At 36.3% G+C, this 17,172-nt stretch overlaps 1 protein-coding gene and 2 long non-coding RNA genes across 3 annotated transcripts; 2 read left to right on the forward strand and 1 right to left on the reverse strand.

Moving 5' to 3' along the window:
• Window positions 1-1,569: 1,569 nt before the first annotated feature.
• LOC147508966 (uncharacterized) lies at window positions 1,570-2,296 on the reverse strand. Its single transcript, XR_015216476.1, has 2 exons — window positions 2,059-2,296; window positions 1,570-1,867 (listed from the first exon to the last, which is right to left on the reverse strand). It is a non-coding gene; the product is annotated as an uncharacterized LOC147508966 (long non-coding RNA).
• Window positions 2,297-14,220: 11,924 nt separating this feature from the next.
• Window positions 14,221-15,717, forward strand: LOC147508967 (uncharacterized). Its single transcript, XM_086597682.1, has 3 exons — window positions 14,221-14,745; window positions 14,835-15,356; window positions 15,658-15,717. Exons 1-3 carry the CDS (start codon window positions 14,221-14,223, stop codon window positions 15,715-15,717), a joined length of 1,107 nt encoding a protein of 368 aa, XP_086453808.1.
• Window positions 15,718-16,182: 465 nt separating this feature from the next.
• Window positions 16,183-16,926, forward strand: LOC147508968 (uncharacterized). Its single transcript, XR_015216477.1, has 2 exons — window positions 16,183-16,338; window positions 16,461-16,926. It is a non-coding gene; the product is annotated as an uncharacterized LOC147508968 (long non-coding RNA).
• The last annotated feature ends 246 nt before the right edge of the window (window positions 16,927-17,172 follow it).

Genomic DNA, 17,172 nt, shown 5'->3' on the forward strand with positions numbered 1-17,172 from the left:
AGAGTTCCATAATAAAGAAAAGAAAACCATGAGGATTAGTACTTTAATACCAAAACTTTATTATGTTGGTCACATAGTATTTTTTTAATGGTCAAGGTTTAACGCTTCTTATTTAAGAAAGTTTGTCACTATTGAGTCCGTTAATTTTTAGTTTAAATTTACAATATTAGCACACTCGCTTTTCAAATTTGACTACTTCATGTTATATTGTGTTCGATATTGAAAAAAATATAAGTCATTTGTCATCTTTGGAGTAGGTATTCGTATCATATCATTGTTTCGTTTGCTGACCTTCTAAAAGAAGTGAGTAATTATAAATAAGTGGATGCCCTGAACATTCAACAATGTAAATACTGGATAGTGTCTTCCAAATATTAATGAGATAGTGAGTTCCTCCTTCAGTATTCTAATGCCAAATACCAAATGATCTTTAAAAAAAAACACACCATTGGGAATGCGAAAGAATTAGGCAGTCAGCAACATTCTTAGATGTCTAGATTTTTTTAGTATTATCGGGGCAGTTTTGCAACTCCATTATATAAACTTTCCTAAATCACCATAAATTACCACAACAGCACAATCGATTATGAAAATGGTAAAACCTCATGTTATCCCTCAACAATCTCTCTCCTCATAATCAGAGACGCACCACACATCACAGTGTGGAAATCCTCACACACTCTGAGGTTCTTTACAATCTTAATGGGGATTCCAGCAGTCGTAGTCAATAGTCCAAATGATGTCTGTAAAAGATCCTCCAGTGCTTCCTTGATCTCTTTTGACTTTGGGTGCGTAATGTCACCAGCAAATAACTCATGTATAATCCCATCCTCTGCTTCCATCAAGCTGCAGCCAGGGTTCTTTCTAACTTCTTTTTCTCTAATTAGGATTTCAAGTGCTCCACACACGCCTCAATAGGCATCATTAGTGCAAGGTTTAAGACTTCTTCCAAGTGTCCAACACGACCAAGAAGATCTACCATTACTACGTCAAAAAAAACACCAAGAAAATTAATATCTAGATTTTGGGCACTGCCTAGCCACATAACTCATTTGGACAATCACGACCCAGGTGGCCAGTCTTCCTGCAATTGTTGTATGCCTTATCATTTGTGCAGTAAACACCTATATGGCCAATCTTATAGCAATTGTTGCAAACCCTGAGGTCACCAGGTGGTAGAGAAGGCGCCGCGAAATCTTTGGCAATGTGACCAGCCTTACCGAAAGTATGGCATATCACCTCATTTTGGAAGTCATTGCCCATGTGGCCAGGTTCATGACAATTCCATCACAATGACTTGGTGCAACACTCAGCTGCAATGTGCCTGATAACAATGCCAAGGAAAGATAACATATCCATATTAAATTTTTTGGATATAGATGGAGGAGGAAAACACAGGGTAGGAAATCAAAATTATATTTTGTGGGATTAAGGTTTGTTATGATATTTTACATGAGTACATAACAACATGTAGCTTTAGATATATAATTTCAATATCAAAACAATGTTTATTTTCCGGATAAGCTACAAAGCATCCTTATTACAATAGCTTTGACCAAAACTGAAAGATACTTAATAAACTTGGATCAGGTTTTGACACACTTGAGTTGTGACAGGACCTGCTCTGTTCTGTACTCACTGAGTAATCATCAAAATGTCTACTGCAGGCATTAGGGCTCATCTTTGCTAATAACATGTGGCAAAGACAGTTTTGCTTTAGTTCTGTATAATGATGTGGTAAATATCTTTGATCTACCCTTTCAACATGATCGTTGGTTAAATAGCCATTCCTGCTCTTTGTACTCCCTCTAGATTGCCCAAAATCCATTTCCACAACCTTGACATTGTCTTCAATGTGTCTATCCATCTACATGCAGAAAAATCAGATTGCAGATTAAATGGTGAAGAATTTGTATTGCTCTTATTTATAAGAGAGATTCTCCCATCATAATAGTGGATATGCTCTTAAGTAGTGCAAACTATTTTAAGTAGGATGCATGTGGTAATTCTATTTATATAGAAATGTTTAACATATGGATTGATTTCTAGGAGGCTTACATTATATGTTGGTCGAATGTGATTTGCCTACAGCAAATTTCTGTAGTTTGATTACCTATGCGCAAGAAGATGTGTTCCCTTAGCCATCTGGCTCCTCTGGGCTCGAGCTCTAGCCTGAACAGTCACCAAGGATTGCATACACCGGAGGGTCCTAGCAGCCTGTTTTCTCACAAGGTAACCCCTTACAAGTGCTTGCAACTTCACCAGTCCTTTCAGTGCACAAAGCGCTTTCCTTGCTTGTTGCAATGGAAGATACAGAGAGTACTAACCTTAAGATTGTTCTTACTGTTAAACAAGATCTCACAAATAGATTAAATAAGGACATAGTACTAGAAGTTGCTAAAGTTTAGCAATGAGTTCAACAGTTTCACTAGATGTTATAGAATACAAAGAATTGCACTACGGTATGTTCCAACTAGATGAGAAACAGCAAAAATAATTTCATATCTGTGTTATAATTACAAAGCAAATACAAGAGCTTCACCTTCGTTTCCAGCAGCACAGTCCATATCCACATCTGTATTTAATTTAAGAGATTTAGACGTGAAATCAAGTGGTATGTTGAAATAAACAACCTCAAACATGAAAAAGAAAATAAAATCCTCAACTCTATACGTGAAAAATATAATGGGCTTAAGCTCAAGTTAAAAATAAGAGTGGAATTCAAGCTAAACAAGCCGAGTTTTACCATGCTCAAGCTCTGCTCGCTAATTACACGAGCTTTAAATTGAGCTCGGGCTCGACTTCATTTTACACTATTAATATGCTATTTGAGCTAAACGAGCCAAGCTTCATCAAGCTCATTTGTTATACAAGCTTTAATTTGAGCTCGAGCTCGGCTCATATAGTAAACGAGCGACTATTCTTATTCTCATAAGTTTTCCATCCACTGTGAGAGAACACACAAAAGGCTGTGGAGTGGAAGACAACAACATTCTGCTGCTGCTGCTTATAGGACTTGCTTGATCGACGCTATGGCTTCAGGTATGTCTTATTATTATAGTAATAAATGTAATAAAATACATTGAACTAACCTTAAAGAATAATAAACGGGAAATTGGAAACTAAATGTAACTGTATGCAAATGAATTGAACTAACCTCAAAGAATAATTAAGAAAACATTAAACTGGGCAAATGAATTGAACTAATCTTAAATAATAATTAACAGAAAATCAGAAACTTAATACAAATACATCAGACTAATCTTAAAGAATCATTAACTAAAAATTGGAAACTAATACCTCAAAGCATAATTAATAGGAAATCATAAATTGGATGCAACTGCATGAAAGTAATGAGAAATGGGAAAGTGGAAAGTGGATGCAAGTACATCGAACTAAATCTCAAATAATATTTAAATTAAAAAGAAATTGGAAAATGGATGCAAATGCATTGAGCTAACATTAAAGATAGAATAAATAATGAAAAATTAAAAACTTGACGTAACGAACTGCATCGAACTAACCCCAACGAATAATTAATGGAAAATCAAGAATTGCGTGCAAATGTATCAAACAAACCTCAAAGAATAGGAACTAACCTTAAAGAATGGTTAATGAGAAATCAGAAAGTGGATGTAGATCATCTTTAAGCTAACGAATATTTTGAAAGAAAAAAATTATTTTCACTCAATGGATTGGGTTTCCAGTGTATTTATTTGCATAAAAACCTCATTACTATTAAAATTTTTGTGAATAAAAGATTCAGACTATTATTAGTTCTTCTATTGTTATCCTGTCCTTGCTCATTTTTTCCTCTAATGAAATTGGTTTTTCGTTGTTTGTTTATTCTATTACAATTTTTCTTAACCCAATATTTAAATAGGATACAAAGGCGCTCTTTTGTATATCAATAATATTTTTGGGCATTCTGCATTTGAAATGGTGTTAGCCTCTTTTCGTTTGATCAAAATGTATCTGTAGTTTTTGGACATGTAATTTGGTAGGGGTTGCAATAATTCATCATTATGCTTGATCACAAGTTGGTGCTTCTTTTCAAATGTTATAGGTTAACACTTTGGCAATTTTGAAGTTTCAGAATTATACCAAAAAAAAAATGATACTATGGCATCATGTATAACCCATGAAGTTTTCATTGATGAGTTTTTTCTTTTAATGGAGAGTAGAGTTTTCACATTACAAGAAATTTGAATGAGCAATCAATATAGTATTCATATTTTATAGGCTCTGTATAGTAGCAAATTTATATAACGGCACCCGTTCGTAGGACGGGTTCAAAAACTAGTATTATTAAGTTATACCCATCCAGTAAATGCGGATTTTGGGTTTAATCTCCCTGGTTGATACATAACCAGCATAAAAACCCCCTCTAACCGAACACATGCATAAAACCTCCCTATTATTTAAAACATAACATTAAAGCCAAAACAGACCAAAATACCCCTGTAAAAACCGGGCTGACGTCATCAATCTTTACTTATAATTTTGACTTAAGGACAAACCGGGCTGACGTCATCCTATGTAAATTTGTATTTACATATGACAATATAAAATTACACAGTCTTCTTAACCTATTTAAATTTAAATTTTCATATGAAATTTTTTTTCATAAGAAAGTTTAAATTTATATTTACATATGAAAATTCATATTTACATAACCTGTGTCACCTGTCAGATGTCAGAAAAAATGTCTATGAAATTTCATATTTGCATATGTAAATTTGTATGCACATATGTAACTTCATATTTGCATATGTAAATTCATATTTCCATAACCCGCGTCACCTGGTTAGAACTCAAATGTCAAAAAAACGTCTATAAAAATTCAGTGACTATAAATATAATTTTACAAAATGTGTCTATATAACATCAAAATGAGCAATCAATGGAGCAGCGCCACCAAGGCCAGCCGGACGACGAGAAAGAGGAGCTTGAGCAGGGTTCTACGGTAGAATTTCAGGGTTCCTATTTAAACCATAATCGCGCAATTCCCTAATTGAAGGAGACTCTTCTTTCTTTTGTTTATCCTGAATTTCCAGCACTTCAGGCTCCTTTACCACATCCTGACTACTATAGCCTTCATCAATGTTCACACTGGCGTCGGGAACATGTAAGTTACGAGAATCTTTTTCTTCCAATTCAGCTACAACTAAAGTATCAGGCTGTCCATTCTTAATTTCTCTCTCTGTCTCTTCATTAGCAGAAAAAGAGATAACATTGGTTACATTTTCTATTTATGGAGTCTGAATCTCTTCTTTAACAAAGGTATCCACATGAGCAGCAATCTGTCTCAGTTCACAACTCTGGTCACTTTCAGAGATCTTCTCTCTAGACTCAATCCCTTCGAAAGAGACAATATCATCAGAACCAACATTGTCGGCATCTGAAGAATTCGCAAGTATAGCTGGCTTCTCTTCTAATTCCTTATGTCAAGGATGTAATTCATGGGCGTGTTATCAGTCAAGTAACTATCTATGTGTCTTAACTTTGAACGCACTAGTTTGGTTCATAACAAGATCAGTTACAGTTCACCATATCCTTCCTAGGATGAAGCTTAATTGGAAGACCCATAGCTGGATAAGGCATCGGTTCACGTGTTATAGCTTCATCAGGAATCAACTCTGTCCACTTGTAATTTATTATCAAATGATGAAGGATCAACATCATCTCAATTCGTGCAAAATCGACTCCAGGACAAGCACGCGGTCCAGCTCCGAAAGGGATGTAGGTATATGGTGGTGCTGATTTTGAAGGATTCCCAAAGCGGGATGGATCAAATTTCTCTGGTTCTTCAAATATTTTCTCATCCATGTGTGTAGCACATGCAATCCAAAATACCTGTGATAAATTCTTAGTCAGATTTCCACGGGATTACAAACTGAAGTTAATTATCCTCTCATTGGTAAAATTTGCGTCTTTGGTACTCAATCTTCTAATGGGAGTTTTTTGTGGTGATTGAAAGAGCACTACAAACAGGGGGAAAATGCAAGCCTACAACGACAACGGGGTGAGAAGAATTGCATACCTGGTTGCTTCCATTTCTAGTTGCTTGGCAACAACAACATACACACTTAATATTTAGAGACCTCTAATATTTCTGTACTTACAGATATTGCTGAAATAGTGCTTGTGTATATGCTACATTGCTACTCATTCAGTCATTCATGGACACGTACCTGCCATCCTTTTGTAATATCAAAACCACCAAAGCTGGTATCTTTAATAGTTCTTTTAAAATTCCCAAATCTTTGGAGGAGTCACTCTCATGAGCTCCTGGGCCACTCTCCATGTATACTTCATCTTCTGTACATCACTCCACCTAAGCATTCCATCCTTTCCTTCCTTTGTCTTAGAGATTTCTGTTTGCTCTATAGAATGTAACAATGTAGCACTTCAACTAATCAGTACATTAGAACAAACATTCTTAAATTAAATAATACTAAGATCATAATGACTATGTCTAATATGAGTGTTAGTACTGCATCCATATTGTTCTTGTATGTGCATTACGTGGTCGAGAAGTTCTTATATATATAGTCATAGTGTTGATCAAATGTCGGTCACCATCAAGTGAAGAAATGGATTTCCCAAATATTTTGCTGTTATTGACTATGAGTACATTATAGTAATAGTCTTGAAATTGGCAATTGTGACTAACCTTCAAGTCTTGCCTCGTAAAACATAAGTATCTCTAGCAAGGTGTCTTAGAAGGAGACTCAAAACAATTGCACTTGTATCATGATGGCAATGATCATTGAGACGATGTTATCAAACATCTCATCTTTTGTTAAAGATTGATATTCTTCATCTCTCAAATTAAGAAAACTTGAGATAACATCTTCACGAGGCGCCTCTTTCCCTCTTCCATTTCTTTCTTTCTTCTCTCTACAAGTTTAGTAATCACAGTCGTTATCCTGTCTCTTGCCGGCATGCTTGTCGGAAAATGGTTCTGGAAAATCTATTGGAATTGCCCAAGCTCCTTTAAGAGCGATTGTAAAATCTTCAAGCAATGCATCTTTCTCCTTACCTTCTGGTAATCCGAAAAGCAAACTACAAGTTACCTTGAATGTGACCTTCTTCATCATCGTTACAACTTGTACTGAATCCTTCCAAGAGGTCAAATCGTGTTATCCAGATGAATCGGTGTTCTTCTTGGTCGAAATTACGATCAATATGGAAAAAGGGTAAAACGGATAATAAAATAAAATAGGAAATAGAAATCGGACTGGAATTTCGCTGATATTGGAAAGCAGGGAGTTTATGTGATATGGGCTGATAAATAGGGAGGTTATGTGATATGGACCGATAGGAAGGGGTTTACACTCATCCGGATTAAAACCAAGGGGCTGAGCCCCATTTCTTGCGAGTAAATGTAACAGTTCTTTCCTTTGGCTAACTGGCTTCAAAATGAGTATACAGTATACACGTATATTTTTTTATCTTATCGCAGTTCGTTTCGATTAGCATATATATTTTTTCCTGACTTTCTTTTCTTATTTATTTCCCTTTTGTGTTGGTGATTATTAAGTCAAATATATAATTTGAAAAGAAACACTAAAAAAAAAAATGTGAGAGAAAACTTCATGGCAAAACAAAAATTCAGAAGCCAAAGGGTTTTGAAATGAAAATTGTATGCCTGAGTGCCTGACCAATTATTGGCAATTAACATTGAAGGCTTGAAGCGAAGGTCCTAGCAAATCATACCTTGGCCGAAGATGTCGGGATATATCATAATGTACTGGCTAAATATAATCATTTATATAGAACATGCTTTGGACATCTGCAATGTAAATCACTAAATCCACGATTTACCTTTTCTCCATTTCTGCCTTGCCCAGAACGTATTACTTCGATATCTTTTTTCTCTGTGTTCACCATTTGCCGATAAACAACTAACATAGGAAAATTAAGGGCCAATAAAGGCATAAAGTCGTTGGTCGGTAGATTTTGATATTTTTGAATGTGGTTGTTACAAGAATGTTGAAAGCTTCAATTGTCACAGCATATAGACAGGAAGCCTGTTTCTTCCTGAACCTTAGCTTGTTGCATTGAACATATGCGTTTCTGTATAGATTAATTGAGGAATGGAGACCAACAAACATAAGCGATGATAATATGGCCCGACTTTGGGAGGATATTCAGCACCATGGATATCATCATTATTCCATATCACAGGAGTGTCAAACTGATCTCAAAAGAAAAAAAAAAACTCAAGAAGTTCAAACTATCCTCAATTAGAGATAAGAGAAATATTTCAATTATGTGCTGAGTGACGGACACACATACTAGTAGACAATAAGCCAACAACCACATAATATCCTAATCAGTAAACTAGTAATATAAACTACAAGCTAACTAGAATCCACATTGTTATTGCAAAACACTAGTACATTATAAGCCGTGTCCACAAAGTTCTCTAGTACTATACGTGGTGAACGAAACCTTCTTAATCCTTGCGCGCATACAGTCATTCAGCCATGTGGTGGTCGTTGTGCATGCCGCCTTCGAGGTGGTAGCAGAACGACCCAAGGACCTGGAGGTGGTCCATGCCTTGGAACGGGAAAGGTAGGTGGCACAAGGGTGCTTGGAGTTGGAGGGGGTGGAGATGTGATAGGAGGACCTGGAGGGGGTGGAGATGCGATAGGAGGACCTGGAGGTGGTGGTCCAAATCTGGGCTCATGATAAGGTGGTACTCCCTGCGGACCTTGCGGCTCTGGAGGTGGAGGGGGACGCATTCTTTCCTATCTTGTTTTCTTACAGACCTCTATTTAATAGTGGTTAGGAGGAAAGGATGCGGTAAGATCACAGAGTGGTTCATAACTACCTTTCATGCAAACCTGTTCTGGTAGCTCTTCCAGCTACAATCCATGTGTTTTCTATAGAATCTTTATTTCTTTCATGTATGTCTATAAGTACTTAAAATAACCGAACCTAAGTTTTAGCTTCAACCGCCCTCTTTTAACTTGGTGGATGCTGAAGTCAACCCTTAATTTTAAACATTTGCACCGGTGTAACTACACCAACTTACATTGTGGAAACCCATTCAACAAACCAATGTCATATGCAGATTTTGGGTTTAATCTCCCTGGTTGATACATAACTAGCATAAAAACCCCCTCTAACCGAAGACATGCATAAAACCTCCCTATTATTTAAAACATAACATTAAAGCCAAAACAGACCAAAATACCCCTGTAAAAACCGGGCTGACGTCATCAATCTTTATTTATAATTTCGACTTAAGGACAAATCGGGTTGACGTCATCCTATGTAAATTTACATATGACAATATAAAATTTACATATGACAGCATCATATGTAAATTTATATTTACATATGAAAATTCATATTTACATAACCTGTGTCACCTGTCAGATGTCAGAAAAAATGTCTATGAAATTTCATATTTGCATATGTAAATTTGTATGCACATATGTAACTTCATATTTGCATATGTAAATTCATATTTCCATAACCCGCATCACCTGGTTAGAACTCAAATGTCAAAAAAACGTCTATAAAAATTCAGTCACTGTAAATATAGTTTTATAAAATGTGTCTATATAACATCAAAATGAGCAATCAAATATACTATGCATTGCTTCTTGAACGAGCCCAGCACCAAAATAGAGATTTGCCATGCACCAATAGTGGGCAAACTTGGGCTTCAAATTATACACAGATGACATTTGGTTGAAGTAACTTCTTCCATCCGACAACAATCCTCCACGAGCACAAGCACATAAAACACCGATGAAAGTAATCTCATCTGGGATAACAAGTTGCTCTGCTGCCTTCGATCTTTTCCTTTCCTTCCTACCACCACCATAATCATCATCGCAATGCATTATTCTAGTCATTTCATGAAACAGACTTATGCCATCGTCTGGACAGCCATGAATGTAATACCCCAATACCCCAATATCATTGCATTCCAAGAAATAATATTTCTCACCAACATACTGTCGAAAACTCTTCTTGCAGCATCCACCCTCCTACATTTACTATACATGTCTATCAAAGCTGTTTTAATAGCATCCACCCTCCTATGTAAATATATATTTACATATATTTTGTCAAGGCATCAGACAATTTCAACTCTCCAATTTTGTCTCTGCATTTGCTTTGGTTTCTCCTTACCCATCACTTTTGAGTAGATTAAAGCAATTGTTCTCTCCCATGCAAGATCTCCTATTTCACTAACCTTTTCAGATCAAATAAACACTAACTTATTTCCTACAAACATTTCATCAAACAAATTTCACTCAATCTACTGATCTCTCATCAATCATCGAGTACTAATAACGCCCTGGTTCAAATTCCCTAAAATGTCTCATTGGCTTATAAATATCATTATGAAGATGTATGTGGTAAAGAGTATTTTCACATAAGAATCAAATACCAATGACTCTCTTCAATGGCGAAAGAAACGAAGTTAAAATCAGTGTTTTCGTTGGCTTCTTCGTTAGAGCGAACTCAACAAAAAAAGAACATACAGTGGTTATTTATTAAGAAGGGCAAAAAAGGAAACAGATAAATGTGGAGATAAAAATTAGACCGAGATTTGCGTCCATTATAGAAAGCAGGGAGGTTAATTATTGGTTGGATTTGAATAATAGAGAGGTTTTATGAGTACGTCCGTAAGTAGGGAGTTTACATATAACTGAACCAAAATGAGGGGGCTGAGGCCCATTTCTTGATGGCATATGTGTAGTGGGCAAATATCGCGCCCTCAAATATGTTATCTGATATTTCAAAACTTGAGATATCAACATAAAAATCAATATTTCGATGTATTTCAAGGTGGTGTTTAAAATGTTTGGAGGAAAAAAGCGGACAAAGAGGAAAGAAGACAAAGGACACATGTCAAAAGCAGATTAGGCCAAGGCTAATCAGGGATGACTATAAAAAGATCAGATGAAGAAATAAGGTCATTGGATTCATTGTGGAAAAAATTAGAAAAACAAGAGAGAGAGAAAGAGAGAACCAGAACGATTGTAAACTTTCTTTTCCTGAATCAATAAAAATCTTTAATTCAATTCCATTCAATCTATCATTCATATATCGACATTGTGTGATCTAAGAGCATTCAAAGAAAGGTGTTCTGGGCAATCACAATATGCACATGCCACACTATCTAGAGCGTTTGGTTTGTAGCATCTTTTCTTTTTTTTTGGGTCCTATTACTGCCAGACCCCAATTTGTGTTGGGCAGACCCCGAGTTGGGCCGGGGTCTGCCCATTGTGTTGGGCGCAACTCATAAATCATACACCCCCCAACCAAATACCAATAAACCGGCAAACCGGCAACCCCACAAACCCACACACACTTTCGATTTCCATTTCACGATTTCTGCTTCAAACCCTCGATTTCGCGCTCGACCAAAAACCCACAAACACTCATAATCATCCCTTCTACTTAACTTAGCCACAAATATCCTCTTTCTTTCACACACTCTGTTTCTCTCTGTTCTATTCTTGTTAAATTTCCAGAGTGAAAAAAAAAAGAGACTATCAATTTCTCATTTTCAATCCTTCTTTTTTATAAAATTTTCCACTTCAAGACCATTTAGTACAATACCCATCTCTTCAAACACTCGAATAGCATCTCTTCAAACACTCGAATAGCATCCCTTCTCTTCAAACACTCGATTTCTAAAGGTAAGATCCTAAAAATGCGATTTTTGTTTGTTTGTTTGTTTGAATCTTTCTCGAATGTGTATACGTTATCTTGTACCTAATTGTTAGTTTCGTGGGATTTCATAATCAGATAATCCAGTTTGTCGATGGGAATAGTAGGGCCTTGATAAAGTTGTTCAATCACTTTGTGAATATATGTTCTCTGCAATGCTCTGTTCCTATGTTATTTTAACTTGAAATTATGAAATTGTGGTGTAACTCATGAAATTATGAGCAGTAGTTGTAACTCATGAAATTATGGTGTCTAGCTAGAAATTGCTACGTCTGTTTTTCGACTTCATTCGTGATATGTAGTGGGGCTTGGGTTAGTCTTTATAGGTGGCTTTATGAAAGAGCAAAAGTGATTTCAAAACCGTTGTGGTTGCTGTCGCTGCTATATATACGTAACATTTTTAATGCTCGGAAGAAATGGCTAGCTTATATTTGTTTGTTAGTTTAATCTTTTGTATTTTTAGTTTCTTCCATCATGTTAATGGAAAAAGATTTTTTGCATTTTTAATCTAATTGGCGTTGCTATGGGTTTGTTTGATATTTGTTTGCTTTATAAACATTTAAGTGGGATTGAATTATTAATTGAAGATATTTTGTTTGTTTACTTGATTGGATTTATAAGAGATGAATGATTCAAAATAAATAAATCATTAAATCAAGCAATGAAGTTATGAACTTATTGTCTCTTCTGTTGATATCACTAGATTTTTATTTGAGGCCATATCGACTGAAGTACTGCTCGCTTTCCTTAGCACAGAGAAAGGAAAGAAATTGTTCTAAGTTGTTGGCGTCTTTGAAACTATACTACTTATATAGCTTTGTTTCAGGTAACTGTTCTATCTTTCTATCTTTTTTTTTTTTTTATTTTTTATATATAATGTTATGTTTGATTCAATTCTTTTGAATTCTAGACACCCATTTTGTACATGCAAATCATAGTAGGAGTGTGACGCTTAACTAAACTAATTAAGGTCCCGACTACCTACCGTCCTACCCTGGTATTGTCAAATGACTGGAATTTTACTAGGTCCCAGTCACTAACCTATTATGCCAATCAAACTTAGGTTCAACATCATGTGAAACGAGGTTATGCCAATGATGGTTAGTGGTTCCTAAAGGATTGGAACCTTTTGTGAACATATAAAACTTAGAACCATCATTTACCAGGTCCAATCCTTTAGGAACCTATCATTGATGAATCAATCTTCGTTTCACGCTTGGTTTTCTTAAGTCGGAGCAACCTTTATTTTCACAGGTTTGTTTCTTCCATCTTCAACCAAACATTTCACACTCTCTAAACTTTTCACTAAAACTCCTTAAACACACATCTCGGGTAAAATTCTCCCCCAATTTGGGTTCCAAACCATTTCGATTGTAGTTGATAATTGTGATGTAGTTTTTTTTTTTATGTGTATTACGCAAAAGATTTGAACTTTTGATGATTTATTAATGTTCACTGTAATGTGTATTGTATAAAATGGACTAGTTTATGGTTTAATTCAACTGCTTTTTCTGTTATAGAATTCTTTGTGTTGTTAAATTGGAATAAGGAGAGTTAACTAGCTATCTCATTATATGGCATGGGTTATTTGATAGAATATTGTAATGAATGTATTCAAGCATTCATTCATAAGAGGCTTACTATTTCGGCACTATATATTTGGACAATACTATGTGAGTAATTGTAATGTATTACAATACAAACAAACGCGTCGCGTCTTGACACGGAAGTGTAGTAGCATATGAGTCCACCTGAATTGGTGGATATTGAGTGAAACCTTATCCAACAAAATAGTTCTTGTAGTTACTTGTGTTACTAGCTAGCACGATAGATTATGTTTATTTAAGACTTCAAAGTCAGTGGGGATGGGACCAAAATGCATGTGTTTTTACGTAAGTAGAACTCCTAGCATGGAAGAATAATTGACTAAAGTGGATGGTTCGTGAGAAATGAATAGTTTTATTGAACCACAAGTACTTGTGCTGTTAATGGAATCAAACCTATTGTTTGTGTTCCTTGGTGGTTGATTTACTTTGTTGGTGTTCTGGTCAATAAATTGTTGAAGTGAATTGACATTGAAACTACTTTTTTTTTAAAGTAAATAGATGAACTTTTGACAAAAACAAGAGTGAAGGCTAGTGAAATTGGGATTCTAGTAGTGAATAGCAGCCTATTTAAAGTAGGGGATGTAGACTTTGCCAAGAATCTCCTAAAAGTAGGTTCCCTTTGAATTTTTCTTTTTGTTTAAGAATTCCTCTTAATCGTGAAGCCATCATCATGCATGCATGCATGAGAGGGATATTGTAGTCACAATTGTGCTTCCATGCTTGGTGCCGGCTTACCGGCTATATGAAATTATGGAACAAATAAGTATAGTGAATGCCTCCTATTTTTAACTCCTATTTATTTTGTAGCAATGCCTCGAACAAAGAATGTGAATGTGAAGAATGTAGCAAAAAGTGTTTTCACGGGTGCTAAGAAGTTGTTAGGTGGGGGAGTAGTAGTTCGGTCATGAGGAGCTTGAGAAAAAGAGAGAAAGGGCAACAACTACCGGCATCGTCAGTAGTAGGGATCGGAAAAGCGGATGATCCCAAGAATGTAGTAAGTGGTGTAGAGTTAGGAAATCAAAAGAGAAGAAAGCAAACAGTTATGAGTGATGTAGATTTAGATGTAGATGTAGATTTAGATTTAGATTTAGATTTAGATGAAGATGAAGATGTAGATGTAGATGATGTAAATATGGATCGTGGGAAGAGTGTAGTTGTAGGTGATGATGAAGAGGATGATAGTGAAGAAGATGACGAAGAGGGTGTTGATGACGCGGAGGATGAGGAGGACGCGGAGGATGAGGAGGAGGAGGAGGATGATGACGAGGAAGTCCCTGAAGTCCCTGTACCTGTACCTCCAGTGAATATTGTGAGAAAGTCCAACAATGACTTGGAGTTCCAGAGAGGTGTTTATGGAGGTGGCCCTCGTGTGTCACATCTGTTATATGACTATGCGGTGCACGTGGCTCGTGATATTTGGGAGGGGCAGGTAATATTATTATATATTGTCTATTAGTATTTAAATTTTGTATTACGAAACCTTGTGCATACATTAATACTAAGTTTTTGTTGTTTTAGGCGGAGCGAGGGGTGTTGAAGTGTCATGGGCACCTGAACAAGTTGGTACAATGGGATATCGTCGGAGAGTGTTCAGACTGTTCTAATTTTCATGTGGAGCTTCAAAGGACCGGCTTATGTGCTCTGGTCTTAGGTGTATATAAGCATCAGGATCCTGTGTTGGTCTCTGCGTTTGTGGAGAGGTGGCATCCAGAGACCAACACGTTTCATATGCCGTGGGGTGAGATGACAATCACGTTGGACGATGTTTCCCAACTCTTAGGAGTTCCGATCAGAGGCAAAGCAGTGACTGGGGACACTGATTTGACTCTGGAACAGACAAAAAGACTCCTCCACCAAGGTCTTGGCATACCCATGGACAAGATAGATGCGGAGATGAAATCCAATAAGTTCACTTCCAAAGTTAGGATGGATTTCTTGATGAAGCAGTTTGCTGGGAAGGTGACGGATGAAGATTTACGGGATGAAAATGGGGTTGTTGTGAAGAAGGCGTCAACCCAAAAAAAGAGTTGCGATTTCTTTGTGAGAGCTTATTTGTTGTTTTTCTTTGGATGTCTTTGCCTTCACCGACATCGCCCGAACTGCAGTAGTTCCGTTTGTTATCCGAGACCGCTTATGAAATTTGCCGAGATCGAGACTACGGCGTGGGTGCAACCTTTCGGGCTTACTTGTACATGGGGTCTTGGGACTGCCACAAGTGCCAAGGTGAAGGGTGTTTCGGGCTATTTCACTCTCCTACGTGTATTAGTTTTTGTTTTTTTCTTTTCAATGTCAATTTTATATATCTATTACAATATTAACTCGGGTGTCTATATTAATCTAGGCATGGATTTATGAGTACTTCCGGTGTTCGGGCCATTCCCAAACGATGACTATCAGTTGAGCATGTGCGTACTCATAAATAAATACTCGCCATTACTTTCGGTCTTTTTATGCTAGCACAACAGCTACATTGAAGCATAGCCGGCGATGATTGATAATATGACTTGTACCGATGTAAGCATTTTGTATATAAATAGTTTTATTTATTAATTGATATTATTAGTATGTGGTTAATGATTAATTTCCTCGATCATATGCTATTTGATAGGTTGAATGGTATCCCTATCTTTGAAGTCCGAGCTATCGGCCGGTGGATGAAATAGCATTTTTCGAGGGATTTATATGCTTTCTTGATAATGTCGAAGCATTAGATAATGTTTCGAGGGTTGTCGTCGGTTGGGTCATATGCGGTTTGTACCTTCAGATCCCCAAGACCAAAGACCTCGACGCGAACTACTCCGGGCTGGCAGATGCGATGTGAAATTTAATGTTGTGTCTTCCTATTGGAGTAAAATGGCGTAATCACTTGATACAACTTGAACATCGAGGACCCATTCCGTCTTATCCATGGGAGTGTGTTAGTAGATACATGAGTTGGTATGAAAACAATAGCCATATTCGAATGATAAACCCTGATCATCTTAATCTCTACTCCCTACAGAGTCTTCCATATCATAATCTGGTGAGTTAATACTTTACAACGTTAGTTTTTTTGTTTTTTATTTTGTTTTGTTTTGTTTTGTTTTGGTATTTTATAAATGTAAATGTATATACTAATGTAGTTTTTCGTTTTAATTTTGACAGCACCCCGTCGTTGATGAAATTTCTCGTTTGCTCAATCAAGGCCTGCAATTGGGTGGGACTGCGATTCCAGACGATGCACGGAACGAGTTCATGGAGGCATACAATTTGACCCGGTGCAAGTTCATTGGCAGACGATATCGTTAAGGAGCATTGGATTTAGCAATGTTGAGTTTGGTTAGTTTAGGGTTTAGTGTGTTGAGCATTGGCAGTCTTGTTGGAAGTCTTGTTGGAGTCTGGGGTGGAAATGTGTTATAGAGCTTGAGAGATTGAGTGTCTTTCTTGAGTCTGGAAATGTGTTATAGAGTCTAGGGTTTATTGTGTTGTTATCACGATTGACTAACCATTTTATGAAGTTTTAATTCTGTTATTGTTATGTTTACTTATGCTTTTGTAACAAAGATGCTTATAGAGAAAAATCAAGTGATAACATTTTATTGTTCTTTGAAACTCGAGATTTTTGTGGGATATGTGGAATACTTGTTGAATCTAAGTTTTGTAATCTAAGTTTCATATTCGACTTCGCAGGTTTTGTTAGTCCGTTTACAGAGATTACCAGATATGACATTTATTGTGTTGAGTCCTCCGTCTTTGTTATTGTCAAATTTTTGGAATATCTTCTTCACTTTCTCCACTCTCATTTCTCTTATGCCATGTATAAAACATTGATCAATTGCCAAAACACGAAACATCCATTTTTTTGCCAAAACACTAA

The sequence above is a fragment of the Coptis chinensis genome, chromosome 3 (assembly GCF_015680905.1).
Source record: "Coptis chinensis isolate HL-2020 chromosome 3, ASM1568090v1, whole genome shotgun sequence".
In the NCBI taxonomy this organism is placed as follows: domain Eukaryota; kingdom Viridiplantae; phylum Streptophyta; class Magnoliopsida; order Ranunculales; family Ranunculaceae; genus Coptis; species Coptis chinensis.